At 38.8% G+C, this 21,123-nt stretch overlaps 1 protein-coding gene across 1 annotated transcript in view; it reads right to left on the reverse strand.

Moving 5' to 3' along the window:
- The window catches only part of MAP2K5 (mitogen-activated protein kinase kinase 5), a 139,549-nt gene that overhangs the window by 54,742 nt on the left and 63,684 nt on the right, over positions 1 to 21,123 (reverse strand). The window contains exons 14-16 of the mRNA XM_026855965.1: positions 14,531 to 14,604; positions 13,551 to 13,601; positions 9,844 to 9,915 (exon numbers count right to left, since the gene is read on the reverse strand). Of these exons, the coding sequence (XP_026711766.1) occupies positions 9,844 to 9,915; positions 13,551 to 13,601; positions 14,531 to 14,604 (197 nt within the window). The remainder of the gene's footprint in view (positions 1 to 9,843; positions 9,916 to 13,550; positions 13,602 to 14,530; positions 14,605 to 21,123) is intronic.

Below are 21,123 nucleotides of genomic sequence, written 5' to 3' on the forward strand. Positions count from 1 at the left end.
GATTCATCTAGTCAGTTGTTTCCTCTCTGCAAGATTGTCAAGGTATTATAAATTAAGAAACTTACCAAAGAGTATGTAATCTTCCCTGAAATAGCCTGCAGATATGTCACTGTACTAAATGTGTTTCAGATTTAATGAAGCTTTAATGTCCTTTTTAATTTTGCCTGTTTCTATATCACCAGGGGTCGAGCAAGGCAATCAGCACTCAAGAGGGTGGTTTGGTTTAAAACTAGGAAAAACTCATTTGCTTATGAGTTGCACTGTATTTTCTTAATTAAATTTACTAAGTAAAATGGTTTAAGTTCAGCCAACCAATGACCTCTGTATGTAGATTTAGATTTATAAATAGTGTCACAGTTAAAGTAAAGAAAAAAAACCCAAAACAAACAGATTAGAGCTTCACTAAAGGGATTTTCATACTCTATCATCTGTCTCAAGGAAGTCATATAAATGCATGTAGCACAAGCCCAATGCAGGATACAAAAAAAAAATTTTAAACTACCAAACAAATACCCTATCAAAAACTTATCTCCTCTGCATTTACATGATGAAACATGGGGACTTGCAATTTTGTTTTTAAGGCATTACTAGTTAGTTTGGGAACTGATCAGTATTTTATGTAGCTCTGGATATTAAGGAGGGGAGAAGGAAATGCTTAAACTTCCAAGAAGCTGGTTCTTTTCATTTCCCTATGGATACCTTCCCACTACACAAGAACTGTAAAAACCATCATTTTAAAAAGGCCCAGTAAATTGCAATGCCAGCATGGTATGGAAATACAAATGAGAATCGGACTATATCAGCAAGAAATATGTCAGAATAACACTTTTCTACACCATTTAACTTGGGAGCAACTACATGTCTGTGTAAGGTGGTTTTTTTTTTTTGCGTGGGGAGAAGGATGTTAAAACTATGACTTTCTTAGACATAGAAGTAGACCATTAGAGCATTTAAAACACTCATCTTACGGTGTTCAGTGAGGTTGCACCCTGAAAAATTATGTGCACTTCCAAGTGCACCTGATAGGAGCCTTCCCCCAGACTTGGACAGAGGTGCCAATGGATGTACAGGGCACACCGTCAGATTTTAAACCAGTACTTGATAAACTGAGAAATAATTCCAGATTATTAAATACCAGGCAGAGGTACAGCATGCATGCATGTCGATTTTTATCAAACTATATCTAGAAACCCACAGGGGAAAGCAAAAAGAACCTGAGGCAGGTGGTTTTGGTAGAGGCAGTTGCCTAAACCGTCTGTACTGAGCAGCCATAAGAAGGGCTGGAAAGCAACTCTAACCTGTGTTCTAATACATACATTTAATGTGCAGATAAGTGCACTCTAAATTAAAATGACTTGCTGAAATAATGTAATTAACAATTTTGGAACTAAAAATGGAAAAGCAGAAATCCTCACTAACAAACTGTTTTCTCTACATCGCCCTTTACTTGCCTGCTGGTATACTGTTAATAAGAATTACAATAGTAACTTGGTCCATAACCTGTTCAGAAAGTGACTGAGGGAAGGAAGTTCAAAACATATTTTTAGGACACTCAGGCAATAAAGTCTCCCACTTAGATTATTGTCTATGTTGTGCAAGTTGTTTTTTAATTTACAGTTATACTGAAAAGCATGGGATGTTTTTACTCTTAATTTAGACACATTCCATGTTTCTCAGCATAACTGCAAATTGAAAATAAGCACTTACAATATCGCTAGTGATCTAGCTGAAGGAGGACTTTATAGTCTGAAATGTTCTAAAATTTGTTCTTAATTACCTTGTGCACATTTTACACAATTAAATTTCCATCTAAGGATTTTGCATTTAGATTGTGCACTGCAGTTAAACCCTCATTTTATGGAAAAGCAGCCGCCACTTTGGAACATTCAGACACAGGAAACTTTAAAAATCAGACTTAACTACTGGATAACATAAAATTCCCCAGGTGAAATTTCATTCCAAGACCAATTTATACATTCCTAGATAGATGGCTTAAAATCACCTGAAACTCTGCAGGGTATGGACCTTAATAAATATTAAATACCTCAAAAACTACTCTAAGATTTTTCTTTCCTTCTAATATCAATTTCACTGTCCTCTTATTACACAGTTAAAAAAAAAAAAAAAAAAAAAAAAAAAAAAAAAAGAATCCAAAAGGATATAACAGCAATTTACCAGCGTTAAAGTGCTTCTGAGGTTAAACTGACAACAAAGAAGAACAGAAACACAAAGCATCTTGAAGTAGGGTTTCAATTAAATGTGCAGGATTTAGTAATGCAGGACGAAAAAAGAGTTACAAATTAATTTAATCTTCTGCCTATAGTTTGCAGCTGCACTCCAAAGTGTCTGGGGCTTAAGAACAAAGCCTTGAAAGGCCTCGGAGTGAGGAAAGCTTCAATTTTTAATGTATAACGCCATTAGCTGATAACTTGTGGATTCTGCGACCCCTGTGGAGGGGCATAAGCGCGGGTAACAGAGACTGATGAAGTGACATATTTGTTCATGTCTAGGACTATGAGGAAGAAGGTTATTACTAATACCATCAGGCCCAACAGAAATATGCCCTAATAACCTTTGGGACATTCCTTGGCTTGAGCAGATGAGTTTGAGATCTCTACATAAAATATATTAAAAATCAAAGCCTAATTCACCTTAATTAAAGATAATTAGTTTCACTTTGACTTCTTTTAAATATGAACTATAGTAAATGCACTGCAAACTAAAGACTGCGGACAATTATGATTAAATTGCACATTTCTTCCTTGCCACAAATCCCTTATATTACCAGGCTTTTACTGCTATGTCTTCAAAGGTGTTGCTCAGAATAGCAGTGCCTTTTCTAAAGGGAAAAAGGTGGGACATGGGCCTTTCAGGGCCAATCTATGGAAATTGTCAGGTGCAAAATTCACACAAATGGACCATAAAGATTAATGAGACTACTTGTTTGAGCAGAGAGGCTTCCAGCATATTTGTTCGCTGGATTTAGATTAATACCTAAAGAAAAAAAAAATGTTAAATTTGGTTGTGCTGGTGGAAATGCAGCTCAACTTCAGCTGTTCTCCACTGGCACAAGAGAGTTCATCTGCCATTACAAACTGATTAAATAACAGGGAAAGGCAGACTCGACTGACACACATTTCTAAATTTTTCACTTTTTAAAAGTAGAAACAGCTATACTACACAGTATAGGAACAGGGACCATCAATCTATATTACATAATCGTATATATTACAAATATACCACAGCTGATGTTATCTTTTAACTGTCCACCCATCTACCTACCCAGGTAGAGAACTGTATTATTTATCTCGCTGCTGCACAGACTGCCCACAGCGGCCTAAGAGCAATTGCTGAGGAACATGATACATCGAGGTCTCAACCTGTGCAAACTGTACCTAAACTTACACTTTATTGCAGCTTAGTTCACAATCTTCACCTAATATAGGGTTACATCCCAGTGCAGCAAGCGGATAAATCATCCTGGAATATTACTCTGGCTAAGTTTAGCTGTGAGTGGAGCATATGTGCTTCCAAGTCACTGAAGCAAAGGCCCATAAAATACACTAATTACTGGAAGTTATGGTCACTGAGTGATTGATAGCGCTCTGCGAGGCAACTTCCCTGTTTTCAGCTATTCTGACGGGCCTCCCCCACCACACAGCAATTATTAATTCATGACCCAAGCCTCAGGCAGTGGTACCTTTACTTCTAATTCCGCTACCACAAAGATCGTGATGTAGCTGGACATTGTCTGTCTTCATTCTGGTGGCCGATGAAGATGGCAGACAAGGAAATGGAGCTAATGGCCACTGCTTGGAGCAATTGCTTGAAATAGCTCAAGGGAAGGGAAAAAAAATCTAGGCCAGCTTTTTCCTAAGAACAAGTTTCTGAAACACATCATTCTGTACAGAGTGATTAAAACTACATACTCTACGATAAGAACAATTCAAGTTATTGAGCAAAATTCTTCCTGCGTTACAGCCACACTCAATGGATGAGCAAAGCAGGCAAGGATTTGTCCACACGTCACTAACATCACACTTCTAGTCCTTAAAAATACAGAGTAACAGGATGAGGCTCATGCAAAAAAGCACTTTTTATTTTCTTGGGTTTTTTATGAAAGATGCCTGATACTAAATAATTATACCTATGCAATTATCAGTGGTCCATGCTGCAAGACCCAAGGGCTCAAGACATGAGTCTGCTCTCAGCCATACTTCATGAAAACAGAAAAAGGCCAGAGATTAAACATTTTCTGCATGAAGTTGGTTCCTTTTCAGGAAAAGTTTGTCTGGCCAAGGGATGGAGCCACAGAAACCAACACTGCCTGAGGCCCTGATATCAGCAGAGGGATGTCAGCCCACAGAGATCATAATCCAGCATTTTCAGAAACACTTGGTTTAAGTTTTCTCTACTATTATTTAGAGTGATTTGCAGTGACAAAGTAAACACCCATCACATCCAAGCACTGCTGGTTATTAGATGGCTGGGCACAGAAGTGAGGCTTGGTTTTTTTATTAGTTTAGAGAAGGCTGGAATTCAGTAAGGAAAGAAAAAAATGTTAAAACAAAAAGAAAAAGGAGTGATTTAAGACACATCATACTGTATCTACTGAAATGTGCCCAGATCCATCTAACGCATTAACTTCCTGAATCCTCAGTGTGGGAATGGGAAAATCCTGCTCTTCACATGTTTGCTTAATGATGACCTCGAGCCTTCTGCAACGAGCCATTCTCAGTGGCTCTACTGGCACCAGCAGCATTGCCATGGCAAGGACATTTAAACAAGTAGAATAAGATTCTGCTCATTCCAAGCATACAAAAAGCAAGGAGAACTCCAGTAAGAACTGTCACTTGATTGCAGATACCTCACTTCAGTCAAGTATTTTGTGACAATACGAAGACTCCTGCTCTGCACAGTGATTAAATGCAACTTCTTATTTCCCTTTCAAGCTTGATCCTTGCCATCTTCTAAAGGGCTATCTTAATTAATATTCCTCCTGCTTCTATTCACTGTAGCTTCTGACACTGTAGGTCACTGCACGGTCCATGTCTGTCTCCAGCAGTCACAGCTGCCCCATCATGATTGTGGCCCTCTCTACCAGACCTTCACCAAGCCTCCAGTGCCACTACAGAAGCTAAGCTGTACCACCAAGCTTTGGGTCTCAGATTTCCCCCCCAGATCTGCCTACCTGCTATTGTTTAGGTAAGGGTGTAAAATTGATGAAAGACCAACCATAACATCCACACATAAGTGAAATCCTGCAGAAGACTAAATCATGGTCTGCAGATCAGCTCACAATCTTGATATGGAACCATTATCACTTCAAAGCTGATACATGACTGATAACATACTTTAGGCTCTTTAGAAAGAGTTCTTCTGAAACCTCCTCTCCTTGATTTCATATACATGACTCTTTACATCAGTTTTATGCAGCTAAACATCTTAAAGACTGAAGTGCTTTAAGAGAATCATCTTAAAGCAGAGCTGCTTCTCTCGTAGCATCCTTTTCAAACACATTCCTCCTCTTTGCCTTTGTGGTCTTAATGAGCTCCTCTTACACCTCCCTCTGCGCTCCCAGCCCAAGTGTGCTGAAGAGTCTAAGACTCCATAATGCTGACATTGCATGTGGTCAGTGTTAACCCTGCTCAGAAGATATCTATATGTGCCTAAAATACACAATGTAAGGCATGTTTGTTGGATATATACTGGTGTTCCTATATGGGGGAATGCAAACAACTATTGAAATACTGCTTAAAACAGCACTTCAACACAAATGTCACAAACAACTCCCAACCCTTGAAAGCTCTTGCAGATATACAGATAACAGAGAACTCTGTGACCGAAGACTTAAAATTCTCATTTTGGGACTTTTAAGAACTTATTTCTAACATTAGAACTGATATACAAACTCTTTTTCCCTGAAAGAGAGAACACTGATAAACTTTGCAAGAAAAGTTAATTCTAAAAGGAGGCCTGAAAGACAGGAAAGTAGCTGTTTTACTCAGCAGAGACTGGAAAGTAGAGACTAGGATGTGGTACAAAAGGAGGTATAAAACGGTATAATTAGCCAAGCGCATGAGCTTGTATTCTACTTCCAAAACTTTCTTGGTTTGTGGCCCAAGTGAATCACTTTCATTTCCTGCATTTCCTTATATAATATCAATTCTATCTGTAGGTAAAATGAGCCCTGGATCTTCTGGCAAAAATCTGCAAGCCTGTACTTTCCCTCACAAACAGCTCGGATCACAAGTCTATTCAATTCTCTTCCCAAAACTCCCTTTTCCTCACCTACCATCTCACAGAATCAATCAGGTTGGAAAAGACCCTTGGGATCATCAAGTCCAACCATCAGCCCTACTCTACAAGTTCTCCCCTACACCATATCTCTCAGCATCTCACCTAAACGACCCTTAAACACATCCAGGGATGTTGACTCCACCACCTCCCTGAGCAACCTATTCCACTGTCTGACCACTCTTTCTGGGAAAAATGTTCTCCTAATGTCCAGTCTAAACCTCCCCTGTTGCAGTTTAAATGAGAATCTCCTCATGTTATGTAGGAGACTGGTCCTCAGTCTTGTCAGAGTGCCAGCGCTCCTCAGCAGGCAGCTTCAAGACAGTAAAATCCAGGAGAAAACCAAGAAGCAACCCCCTGGGGGAGCAGGAGGACCTGAGAACACACCAGCCCTACCTGGGTCCCACCAAAGCTCTTCTCACCCAGCTGCTTCTCCCTTGCAGCAGTGTCTTAGCCCAGGAGCAGCAGCTCAGCTGAAGGCGTACCTACTCCTCAAACACCTCCACAAAAAGGCACCACTGGACAAGAATGCTGCCTATCCAAAACCAATATAATGTATTTCATCCCATTTTGGATGCTTTGAAGTCCACTTTTGGATAGCAGCCATGCAAGGTAGGATTAGAGTCATATTGGAGACTAACAAAACCTTTCAGGCAATCTCATCCTCCTGCGCAGGGCACGGTTCTGGGGGGGGAGGCTGGATCGATTACAGAGCACACACAGCGCTCACACAGCCCAGTCAGCCTGGAGAGTATTTTATGATGGAGTTATAAACCCCTCAAAACCAGCTTTTATAAATGATAATGCTGACACAGCCTTCAGTGTAGTGACAGTGATGTCATTAGTTTAAACTGAACTTGCCTTGTCAGCCCAAGAGTGCTTAAACGTCTAAAAACCTCATGAAAACACACAATTTGTGATGAAACACTTTTAAAGAGTTTTACATATTACGTATTAAATTTAACACACTTCAGAAAATCCTGGAGAAAATCAAACTCAAAAAAAAAAAAAAGAAGGAATAATAAAAAAGTAGCAGCATTTAAAAAATATTTCATTATTTTTAATACATTTTTAAATTCTGGCAAAGGGAAGACCGAGCACTTTCAGACACCTCTTACTTCAAAAGGAACAAGAATGCTCACCATCTCTCAAAACTTAGCTGGCACACATGTCTAATACTTTTCTCACTCTGCTAGCAAGTTTTTGGGGGCATTTCTCTTAACCTTCAAAAGTAACAGTTCAGTTTCTCATTACACAGAGCTTGCAGCAAAGAAATTCAAAACATTTTAAAGGCTCATAAGATTATTAAAGAAAATGAGAAGATTTACTTAGCTGCTATTTTATATTATCATACGTCAGAACTGCCTTTGCTAACTTGGTCCCAACATGCTATTTCTTTTAAATTAACATGCTATAACTGTGCTAGCACGAAGTTTTAGGGATTGCAGTATTACACTACGAAGTGGAGATGATTTTAAAATCCTACAGCAAATGCTAGCTTCCCTTTTTAACAGTTCCATCAACAAGAGCCTGGGTGTCTCCACTACCAATCCCCATGTCAATACAGTGCTACTTTAATGACAGTGACCTTGTGTGGCTCTTTGAGCATCTTCCTCACCTTTTTGAGACATTTTTCTAAGCCACTGTCCTTGCTTTCATCATTTAACACATCACTCAAACCACTTCAATAAAACAGCGATCATGTTGAAGAGAGGTCTCAGAGGACCAGATGACATACCAATTAACAAAGCACATAGAACCAAATTGGTTTTTTGTACATCTGGTTCAAAAGACATTCATGGAAAGTAGAGAGAGAAAAAAAAAAAAGTTGAGAAGGTTTAGAAGAGGAGAGTAAATGCAAATGAAAGGAATTTTCCTAATGTTGGCTAATATAATGTGAAATTCATCCTTCAAATCATGACCAGAGAGGTTACCTACTAATAATCCTGAACTAAATTCCAGCTATCTCGGTCTACGTGGTAAATCATCAGATTGCTGCTGCACACCAAAATACATTTTTAATTCAGCCAAGGAACTAGTAAATGCTTGCTCTGTAGGACTTGTGCAGTTCTATCACTCTATTTCGCTGTGAATCAGGAAGAACACCATAGTCAAGCCTTAATGTAACACAATCTCATTTTAGCCCTTCGTTGGCTAGATTCATTTACAGAGCATATGAGTATGTTCTGTAGCTCTCCCAAAACTGTGAGGGCTCTCTGGCACTTACAAACCATTAAAATTTGCAGTAAAACAAATTAAAAGAACTGCATCCCCTGTGACACGTTAAAGTATGTCATTATTGTAATTCAGAGTTAGCTTCAGTCAGACTGGAAAAGATTTACAACATCTGATTGCAATGATTCAGCATTAAGTATTTTCATTTTGGTTAAAACTGATTTGGCAAAGAATTATTGTTTGAAAACATAATAGTCTGTTAACTTTCAAGCTATAAAATGTGAAAATTTGTCTAGATGCAGAGGGCCGTCACCAAGACTATTTCTATCTAATCAGCTAAAAGCATCAGGTGCACTTCTCCAAAAGACATATTCATCTTTACCATAATGATACTACCTTGTAAGAGAAGAGAAGGGAAGGGCACCTGTATTTTTCAGTTATTTGTATCATGCCTTTGTCAGGCTGTGCAAGAAAGATGATGCAAGTCATTGATGGTTTGAATAAACTCTTCTTGTAGGAAGAAACAACTGCTCCAAGCAGCAGAAGGCTCTTCCATGGGACTGTCCTTGAGCTGAAGTCTTCTGAAAGCTTAGTGCTTGAGCTGTCAAGGCTACAAGGGTTTCTGACCGTGGCTCACTTGTTTGTGGCCGGCCTACACCTGCACTGAAATTCATGTTCCTTAAAATATCTGATGAACCCTAAGCTGAAAAACCCTACCTTTTTCCTGAATCAAAACTGACCTTATTCTTGCTAAACCCTCAGAAAGCATGAGTTCTCCTAAATGACTGCATTTACGACCACCTTCTCTTTGAACTGCTTCAATTTTGATAAGAGTTCCTCCTGCTTGAAACTATGTTTGTGAGAAATCTCTCTCAAAGCCCTTGTGAACACTTAAATGCAAACATTTTATTTAATCACACAGGGAGAGACTTAGACCATCATGCAAGTATTTCTGCAAAGATTCTGCAAGGTCATTAACCAGCAAAAAACGTAAATCTACACAATGCTATTTTAACCCTAATAATAGCTCACTCTGTCCTGGCCTGTGAAGATGCAACACAGAAACACAGTCATATTCAATCCCAGAGATGTTGAAAGGATGCAGAGCCATCCACGTACCAGGCTCTAAATCTAACTCTCATACCGAGTTTTATTAGAGGGTTTAAGACACGACTTGTACAGATGCTCTTTGTATCTAACCAAATTGAACACAGTGAGAGCAAACCCATTCTAAATACAGCCAAGAAATTTAGCAATAGTTAAAACCATGCAGATATAAAAGAGTATACAAAAACTACATTAAAATAATTTGATGCTAGATTTCATTTGATTCTTGCACTGTGCACATGAAAATGATAGATATTTGCATACCTCCATGAAGGAAATCCCTAGACTCCAAACGTCCGAATGAATTCCGTACTGTTCTCCTGAAATCCGCTCAGGCTGCAGAGACAGAAAAAACCATCTTCTTGAGCCTAGCAAACATACATACTTATTCCACAAAAGCTAGCCCAGGGCAAACAAATCAACTGAGAAAACACAAAGAAGCTTAAAGCTCACAGGCTAACCTGGCAGACAGCAAATCCACTCTTTGAACATGACTTATTATTTTTTATTTTATTTTATATTTATTATTTTGCCTCTTCTGCAAGAGCAAAGAACTGGGTTATGCTCAGGTTTGTGGCCATGCATTGCTATACACCTTGTAAAGTTGGCCTTGGCATTTGTGCTTGGGCTGTTATATCCAACAAAAAAAAGCCAACGGCTTGCACAAGCACAGCAGAGTGCAAGGTCAAGTTGTGAGAGTCCAATGGTATCTACAGCTACTGCCAAGCCCAGGCACGGCAGCAAGGTACGCTAGGGAAAGATTCCTTATGTTGAGTCAAGATGTTGGGGAGTAACTGTAGCTTAAAAAGAGAAGTTATTGAAGCCAAAAGAATCAATGAAGTCACATGCCAGCAATTTTATTTAATATACATTTTAATTTCATTTTTGACCTATAGAAAAAAAGACTTCACTCAAAACTATTAATAGCAAGTTTAATGCCTCATGAAATAGAATGCTGTAAAATATAACTGCTAGTTTTTACTTGAAAGCTACAATTTAAGCATTTCCAAGGTCAAGTACAGCATGAAATGTAACAATAAAAGGCTCCATGAGACTTCTCTCCCCACTGTGCTGTTAATGCACCTGTCTAGCCCAACCACCTACGAAGCACTGGCTGTATTTTTAGTCTTTAATAATCCAGAGACCTTTTTTAGAAAACAAACTCCCAAATTAGTGCCAGTCCAATGTGTTTTCGGATGTTTACTCTGCACTGCTAATCCCAGGTCAAGAGCTTTTATCGCAGCATGAATGTTAAGTAAAAAACACAGTGCTGCCCACGTTTTCTTTAAGGATAGCCTTCCACAACTGCCATAACCTAAAAAACCACCCCAGAATGTAACTGGAACAAAATCTTTTTGACTGAGCCTCATTTTTTTTTAAGCTGAACAGCAAACCAAAAATCTCATTTGTGTTTTGTTTTTTTTTTTTCTTTTTGAAGTTCATTAAGGCAAATCTTCAGTAAGTATAGTTAGCCTAGATCAGCATATCTTAGAAATGTTTGCAACAGCATCATATAGAGATACGATTTTTAAGCATCACTTTATACTGACAATGATCATTGTAAAGATGCAGATATGTAGCCAAAAATGTACACTGACATAATCACCCGCTTTTATAGCATAAGGTGTTATTGGCTATCCCAGCCAAGCACGTTTTGTCACCGGCAGACACTGCACTTGTGGCAGGATGATAAAACCCGTGGATCTTTCCAGTGCATGAGACCCCAGCCCTTCCCGAGCCACCAAATCAGATGCAAAATTCACACTGAGCGATAGTAAATTGTTTATTCTTCTGTTATAACAACTCAAGTTTTAAAAAGCAACTTACATTTAGAAATCATGTATTCACAGGAAATAGTGGCAAGTGAATCATTTGCATATTTAAACAGAAAGTATAGTCACATGAGTATGGAAAAGATGGTGAAAATAACACATGCATAAAGTGTGCAACACAGAAATCATTCTAAAGATACACAGATCAAAAATATTTTCTCTTAGAAATTTCTAAGACTGGCTACTTTTTTCATTCAAAATTTTTTTCTGTATAAAGTGGTGATAAAATTATTTTATAGAAAACAGTTTTGTTGGAAATTTTAATTTTTCAATCCAAAAGCTTTTTTTTTTCTTTTTGATTTTAAACAGAAATCTCAATTTTTTTAATGGTTTCAAATTTACTCAGTCTGCCAAGTAGGCAGACAAACCAAAGCTTATGACCTTCATTATTTTTTGATGACTAGACTATAAATTTGATGACGACAAATGACTCATTCAGCAAGCAAAACAAATTTTAACACAAGAAATCTGATCAAATACATTTTAGCTTAAACTTCTCTTTTCAATTCACAGAAGAATGCATCACATTCATCCATAAACAATAAGAAAAAAAAAGTAATTTATTTAATGTACACCTGGGAAAGAGAACAGTGATCTTAATTGGTACACTAAAAGCATAATACAATTTAATTCTCAGACCTGCTTAAGACCACTCAGTAACAGCTGAGTTGGAAAAGTTGATTAATTTGAAGCTGTTTATTTGTCTGAATCGCTACAATCCAGTTCTTTTAGAAAATGGAGGCATAGAAACCAGCAAGCTTATAAGCGAAAGTATAATACATTAGACCATTTTTTTTTTTAAAAACATTTTTTTTTCTGCACATAATATTCAGATGACACAGGACAGCCCAAGTCTTTCTAGGATGGTGACATGAGTGTTTCAGAAGCCACATAATGAGTACACCTTGACTAGAAAAGCACTTAGCAAATAAATGGACACCCTGGCCTGCTTTCTTCTTACAAGAAAGTAAGAAAAAATATCTGAAAGTGATTAAAGGTCATGGATTTCTCTCTCCTCTTTTGAGAGGTTTGAAAAATACAAGTATCAACCACTTTGTATTGTTTGCACTTTTTTCTTTTAAACAAGCTGAACATTTATTTTTTTCCTCATTAATATTATGATGTAAGTAGTTTGTTAAAGAATTTTAATGGCCAAAAATAAAAGACAACACTTAATATACCACTCTAAACTGGAGCATTTAAGTTTTCACGTCTGTTAAATGGAGAACTATTGATTGATCTGATGGAAGATGCACGCTAACTTCTTAGTTTACTTTCAGACTGGCTTTCGTCACCACATTAATCTCAATGACGTGAACACCACGCACCAGCTGTCTGATCAGCTAGAACTGCTAAACTCAGACCTCACATCCTAGCTAACAGCAGCAGCGTTCCTCCAAATGATACATCTTCAGCAAAGTGTCACTTTGATATAGAAATGATGGGAGTTTATGCTTCCAACGTACAGAAATAGGACAAAAGTAGTCTCATCATAACAAGCATTCTGACCAAAATTCATATAGCAAAGTGAAACATACTGATGACTCGATATGTATGGCATGAAGATTACACAACATGTAATTTTATGACCTGAAATTCTTAGTCCGATTGTTTTAGCTTCAAATTTCCATGGCAGCTTCACATGGGATGTTGAGGTATCAAGAAGTCCATGGGACACCTGCACAGGTTTAACTGCCTTGCTAAACCACAGGCTCGGAGCAGCTGTTCCCAAACTGTGGACACTATCAGACTGTCAGTGGTCTGCTAAGAGCTGTGAGCTATCAGCGACAAACTGGGGTTTTTTAACATTAAACTGGCTCTTTTCTTTTTTCCCAGTTGTTACAATGTACTAAAGGCAACCAAAAATACATATAAGAAACACTTTTCCAGTATTATTCTTCCGTATCTGCAAGCAGTGCAGCTGTGACAGAGCTGATAGGTGAGCATGGTTAGGACGGGAGTGGGTCTGAGACAGTAAAAGGAGTTGCTCTGTGGCACGCACAATTAAGACATAGCTTATGGCAGGGATAGGGAGAGATGAAGTTTGAGATTTGATTTAGAATGTATCTGGCATTACACAGAACAAGACTGTGAACAAATACTTCTATTTAAATGTTATTCCTGCATAAATCCACTTACCGCCATATAAGCATTTGTTCCAACATACGTCTTGGCTATAGAATTCACCAGCTATCAGACAAAACAGTCTGTTAGAACAATATAAAGATAATGTGGAAATAAAATGGGCAATTATTCCTCATTTAACCTACAATCATCATTCCTATAAATCAACTAAAAATTATGTAAAAGGGAACAAATTTATCTGCAAAGGCATTAAAAATGATTAAATCTCTCTTTTGTTCGGAATGAGAGTTCCAATTTAAACAAGCACTGCATTACAGTTTATGGCAGATAACCTTAAACAATTCTGTTAAACAGGATGCTTATCGCTTTAGTACCCCAAACTAGTCTGATATAAAAAGTCAATTTGAAGTAGGATTGAACACACTCATTTTTCAGTCAGCTGGCTCAAGATGTGAATAAAGCCACATTCATCACTTGAATGCAATGAGCACTAAATACGCTGGAGGGACAACAGACTCTGACAACTTATAATACAAGGCTGACCTTCTCTTTGGTCCTCATGTTTGGCTGAGAGTAAAGGTGCTGAAATTCAAATCAACATCACAGCAAGCTCATGGGTCACTATCAGAGAAGTTCTCCAGGGAGGCCCAAAATGGAAATTAATTAAAATTTGTGCTGCACATTGTAAAAGCCCACCACTATTGTTGCTCCCAATATTAATTTTTATTGTGGGCCAGTTGGGCTCCCCAGACACATCTCTCGTTCTGCCCTCCCTTTTGTCTGGCCAAAACGCTTTCATATCAAAGCTGCATATCAATGAAGTTTGCTATTCGTAAGTAGTAATTACAATATCAGCAGTTTTTACTGTCATTAAACAATGAACAATCATATTCAGATGAAGAAAAGTCACCCAGAGATTAAAAATGAATAGGGCTGTCCCAGCAGAGGGGAGCTTGCAGTGGGGCTGTTTGTGTGGCAGCCAGGTGATTCTGACATTAGAAAGAGAGCGGGCAGATATCTAAAGGGGGAATTACCTGAGTGCTAACCCCAAAGTCACACAGCTTCACCTGGCCTCGTGTGTTCACCAACATATTAGACGGCTTCACATCTGTTGAAGGAACAAAACGGGATTTAATCTATATTATCCTAGACAAGCATTGTATATACAGAGTTGGTTATGAATATCGTCACAATGGATTTTAATAGGAAATGTTTCAAAGATATATTTCAAATGCAACCTCTGGTTTGTAACAGTCAGTAGCATAGATGATATTATACCTGTACATCTCAAATACTAATAATCCATGTTACTAAATCTGCAGGTAACACCAATCTGGGAGGGACAGCAAGTGCAGTGAAGGATAGGACCTAGAATTCAAAGTAATCTTGACAAACTGGAAAATCAGACTGAAAAAATCAAGATGAAATTCGATGGGAACAACTGGAAGTACTACATTTAGATAAGGATTAATCAACTGCACAAATATAGGATTAAAACAACTGCCTGGAGTGTAGGCTGGAGCAGGTCGGCAGAAAGGATCTGCAGATTACGGCGTGGAGATGACAGAGAGGGAACAAACTGTCACTGGTCAATTTAGGAACAAGCCAAAAGCAACAGCGCAAATGGCGAAGCCTGTTTTAGTATCAAGGGATAGCTGGGCTGACCTCTCAAGGCCCAGCCCAGCCCTGTGACTTTGTACTCTAACGCTGCAATTAACCCTGCCTCCCTCTCCTCTAACAGCTCTCGCTTAATTCCATGTAGAGACAAGAGCAGAATTCAGTATTCTATAAAAATTACAAATACAAAGTGTCCCATCCAAACACCTGCATATAGGAGCACAGACAAAACACAAACGCATGAGCACATTCAAGCCTCCTTCTACCCCAGGAGCAGCTTTGCTCTTGCACACACCGTTACTGAAAGCTATTGGCTTCCACCTCCATGGCTTCTACTGCATAAAATCGGCTCTGATCTCATGGTTTCAGAGCTTTTACAGAGGTTAACTACCAGCAACGTCTTAAAATGATTACTAATCCTGTTCCAGCAAATAAAAGATCAATGTACATCGCAAAGCCGGAGTGTCAGTGCAAAGATCTTAACGCTGATGTCAAAAGAAGTTTGTACACTTCTGCTGCATACTGTAAAATCGACGTGTGAATGAACTGCTGAACATCCAGCCCAACTGTAGTTCAGGAAACACTGAGCATCTTTTCTGTTCCAGGGATCCCAGTCAGAGAGCATAATGTGCGCATTATGGCCTGGCTTAAACTTGGGAAGATTAGCGCACAGTGGCTTTGTCTAATCACTGCTTTCTTCTGTCAAAATGGATTAAAAGCAGTAGCTTGTATCTCTGCCTTCTTTAAAAGTGAACACTAGTTGGGTGCAGATGGATGAAACCCAACTAGAAAAGAACCTAATTTTGTTTATCATTAAGTTTGCCTTTGTTTAGCAGATGTTTTCTGGTACCACAGTAGCTTGCTTAATTTGTCTCTGTAATGTAGAAATGTATAACCTCAATTAACAAGCTGATTAAATGCTTTCCTATATCTGAGCTAAAAATCCAGTTTAAAAAAGGGGAACATTCAATAGTACATTATAGCTTAAGCGGATCTGTACATTTTAAGTTAGGATCAATATACTGTTGGTATGTTTTGCAATTTCCCCCTAAAGCTAAACAAAAAATCAGCCACGAGTGTCTCCATCATGTTACAGCATCAACAGACTCAGTTTGCATATCTCAATCTTCATTTCATCTTCCAGAATTCAATCCATGATCTGCATTTTGGATGGATTTTTACCTATTCCCCCGCCTTGAGTGATGAAACAAAACATCCTACAGAGCAATCCATGCAGCCACAAAATTTCTCATATGCTTCCCAACAACATTTTAGGAATCTGTTTTCTAACTAAAACTTCAGGGAGACACAGATCTTTGCTTATGGCAACCCGCTAAGCGGCACGCTCCTCTCTGGTGTTGAGTGACTGCTAAATCTAACAAGACATGCCGAGTACATCAGCAGGCTATGTCCTGAATCCAGAGAAGAACAGCAAGTTGCACAGTAATCCCATTTAACCTTCTTTCTAAAAATATGGCAGCCAATAGAGCTACCTTGTTACTAGGCTTGAGCTGAATTGTAATGAACTAAACAGCAGATGCAATTACACACACAGAAAAGACTGACATTCTGCACCATGAATCCAGCAGTTGACAGTACTAATACCTTTAAAAGAAAACTGCAGTATAAGAAGAGGTTTTTGCTTTTAACTGTAAAGGATGTAACAAAAATAATTAATAACCAAATGGACAAGAGAAACATTTTGGTGCAGTACGGCTGGAAATAGGTTTGTGAGATCAGGACCAGATCAACAGTGTTTTTTTTAAGAAAACAAAAATCCTTTCACTGTGAGTGAAGGGGCTGGGAGGGCAGAAGGAAGCTCTAAGCATGAGACACTGTGACCTCATGGAATGTGATGATGAGGCAACATGCATGTAGCCAGATTTTCTTTCTATAAGGACTCAACCATGTACATGTCATGAGCTCAGAGGAAGAGGCAGGGTGGTCTCCAAACACAGCCCACAGGTCCCTCTTCCCTTAACACAACCACGTCACATTTGACCCATCCCACCGAGGAAGAGCCAATACTCTATCCAGCCATCACCTTGTGTCACCAGGGATCTGCAGATCCCATCTCCCCTTCCCTGCTACCACGTGGAAAGTGACAGTAAGTCCGTATAATTAAAAAAAAACACCAAAAACCTGTCATTTATTAGGCATTGCTTCATCCCAGAATCTTTCCACAAATAGAACTTAAATAAAAAAAAAAATCCTAAAAGAAAAAAAAAAAAGCTATTGGCAATCAGCCCATCAGGGAAGTCTATTCAGGCTGGGGACTCTACTGAGCAAGCTGCAAACAAACAAGTACTGCTAACAACCAGTGTCTGTCCTGGCAGCAGAATTAAACAGCACTGCAAACTGGGGGCTTAAGTAAATATTTGCTATGAATTCCAATGGTTGCTTTGGTTTCCTCAAGAAAAAAAGGAAGTGACAACCCTAGACAAAAATGTCACTTCACAAGATATCTCATATTGAAAATGGGGAGAAAAATCACCCAATCAGGAAATTAGCCTTTTTGTTTCATCAACCACTTCAGTTAATGGGTTAAACATTTTTTGTTTTTGGAAAACAAATGTGCATAAATAATGTTCTGCACCATCTGCTTGTGATTAATATTACTGTTTAGAAGTGAAAGAATTTAAACAAGAGCCAAAAGGGGTCATTATGCTCCCATTACCAGTGCTTGCTTAATACAAATGATTTCTATGAAGCATCATTATAGAGGATGAACAAGTCTGCTTTATGATATATCTGCCCAAGTCGTTTCACCTCTCTGCAAATAAATGGGACCTCCAAGCTCTTATTTACCAGTAAACAGAACTGTCAGAGGTTCAGCTTTTTGAACACCAAACAATTCAATCATCTGGTTTTATTGAAAAGCAAACAGATTAATGATTGTGAGGAAAAAAAAAACAAACAGATTTTTAAAAGCTGTCTCTTGACTTTTTTTCTGTCACTTAAAAATATAAAACTGCAACACACCAGGTTCAAGGGAGACGAGATACAAAAGCACAATTTTAGCGGCAGACAGCTCATTGAACATTATTGTTAAAGTGAAGCTGCTGGAAGAATGAAAATACATTCTTGCCATAACGACCTCGTCAGCATGCTTTTTGCAGAGGCCAGGATTATTATTTTTTTTTTAAATAAGCCTAAGTGGTCCATGTGCTTGCATGTATGTGTGCAGCTGTACATACATATATATGTAAGTATGCATATATATACACACGTACATGTCCTAGTATTTTTGTGTTTCATTATATGTAGCACTAACATTGATTATTTCTCACTAAGCTAAAAAGAGGAGGGGGGAAAGTCAAGTATTCTGCTCTAGACACCTTTGGTGAAGTCCTCACCAAACTATTACTGCAGAGAAGATAGGAACACTCATCATCTGTTATTGCGCTAGTGACCATCCCTACCAACCAGCACGCCTCTGCTCCAGCAGCTTATGTCAAAGAAAGAGGATCTGAATATCCTTCTACGGGAATATCCTGGGGCAAAAAAGAGATGGTCTGAGTGAGGCATAAACCTTCTTTCTGCCACAGAGAGCCATGCAACTAACAGGCAGCCCAGGAAGATCTCCAGATTAGCGACTCTGCCCAACCTCGCACATCACAAACCAGAAAACTCTTTCAAAACTCTGACACAATTTTAAAACCTAGTCAGAAAAACCAAGGTGCCCAAACCATGCAATATATACTGGTCCCCAGTACACACAGAGTCATGCATACAAATACAGATCAGTACAATTAAACACAAGCGGGTAACATTTATTTCCTACATTTCTTTTAATAAGGAGGTGTGAACAGAGAAAAACATACCAGATAAAATGCATACGGTCTATACTTATTCTTGAACTTAACAGATTTTGGTTTGTCTTTATACAAACTTTGACTTTGTACATGATTAGACTTGTTTAATTGCTAATTCTTTTTAAAATCTAAGTTAATTTCTCATTACCCTTCCATTTCTACTTCTTATCCTCTGGGGAAAAGAGCACACTTATCATTGGGACATTCTCACATCTTCCAAAGAAGTGGTGTAGGTGTTAATCTTATGTTTATGTTTGATGTGGGTGTGATGACTATGAGGGTTTATTAATATGCACGGCTATCACCTCATTAGTTGCAAGGTTTTTTTTGAAGTTAAGCTGTAATATTTGCTGAAATGTCTGATCAGGAATAAAAGACTTGCTCATTGTTTGTTTCCTTTGCTTTAATCCATGCTCTAGTCACAGTCATTTGCTGCACTGCCTTACACAGCTTCTTCACGATGATTGCTTCTCCACCTTCGTTATCACCACGGTGAAAATTCTTGACTTCTTAGCCTATGCGAGCTTCCTCCTTGGTCTGCTTTACATGTGACAGCAAGGAAGTCAGGGTTAAACTTTCTTTCGTTTACCTCTGATGCATTTAAAACCAGGAGACAGTTGAAGGAGTTTACTTTGAGAAATAGGCATCTTCCTTGCACTGTATTACTCTGTACCCATTTTTAAGTACACACACATTCTGTATCTTAAAAATGGGTACAGAGTTACACTGAAAATCAACCCATTGAGGAAAACCTGCTGGATGCTGGAATGCTACTTATCCCCTCCATGGAGCATTTTGCAGTGCTGTTTCTCACCTTGGTCAATCCAGCAATAGACCAAGGCCAGAAAAATCTGAAGTGTGATGAAAAATCAGTTTCTGCTCTTTTGTTTAGACCATAGCAAGGACCATACATAATTCATCAAAAACTCAGAGCTGCTCTTCAATCAAGGCAATGAAACCCATGCAGAAGGGGAGATTGTGTTTTAATGGCAAAGCAAAAAACAGACCCAGGTTCTAAATTTACAGCAGCAGCAGAATAAAACATTATAGTATTTACACCTGGCCACAACGCTCTCTCCAAATCACATTCAGTAGGTGGCCAGGATCTTTAATGAAAAAATTAAAAATGAAAAAGGATTTCAAATCTGCTTTTTCCTTTTTGGGTGTTATTTTGAGTATTCTTTTTGGATAAAGACCATGTAGCCTACTCAGAGCGATACCCAACCACAGATGTTCCAGCTCCCTTTTCTATTTATTCTGACAATTGCTGGGGCAGCTCTGGCATCTAGACTGTTCATCCTCTTGCTACAAGTGGATGAAGCTGGTAAGTCTCCGCATCTGGCTAGTGGGTGGAATGTTTAAACCATCATCCAAAATGAAGCCTCCTTGGTAACCCGCGTCTGTGTTGAGTTGGTCGTGGACTCTGGGTTATTTCTGTTCTTTTAATCCATCGACAGAAGAGGGTCAATCAAATACACCATCAGGCTTAGCATTTCATGCACCCTCTAATCAGAGGTAACAAAGCCAGGTCCTTACTTGATCTCTACTCATTCTTCTGGCCACAGCCCTCTTTCTCCCACCCAGGAGAGAGCCTGTGCTCCCATGGCACAGCGATCTCCCAGGAGGGAGATGCCGTGAGACTGAGGAGGAACCAAAGCCAATGTCCTGTTGCACAGCTGCTCGCTGGGCCATTACACAAAGGCAGGATCAATCTCCTCCTCCTCTCCACAAAAGTCCGAGGACAGTCAGAACCTCGTCTCCAAGGAGGTGCAGGACCTCAACACATGCTGGTAATTAGTGTTTCCTATTAGCTTGTTCTCCCCACTCAGTGCACAGATTTCTGGAGGACTCTCTGGAGGTGCCTGACTCCTCGCACTGATCACTCCAGGACACTGCTCCCTGCCTTGCCAGAGACTCACACCAACTCTCAGCCACCCAAGAAGAAATGGTCTTACCTATTTGGTTTGCAACTTTAAATTTTCTATATGTCTGTCTACTTTACACTCTCTTTCAATCACAAATGATGTCGGTTACTGCATGCTCCAACTGTGCACACGGGCTGAGTGAGCAGATGGGTTAAATTAAACAGTATTGTTAGCAACATTAGGAACCAGAGCAGTTACTTTCAGACACTTTAGAAACATTATAAATGTAATGAGTTTGTCTTTTTTTTTTTTTTTTTTTTTTTTTTTTTT

Source organism: Athene cunicularia (assembly GCF_003259725.1).
Source record: "Athene cunicularia isolate RWA chromosome 10 unlocalized genomic scaffold, athCun1 chr10_part1, whole genome shotgun sequence".
Classification (NCBI taxonomy): domain Eukaryota; kingdom Metazoa; phylum Chordata; class Aves; order Strigiformes; family Strigidae; genus Athene; species Athene cunicularia.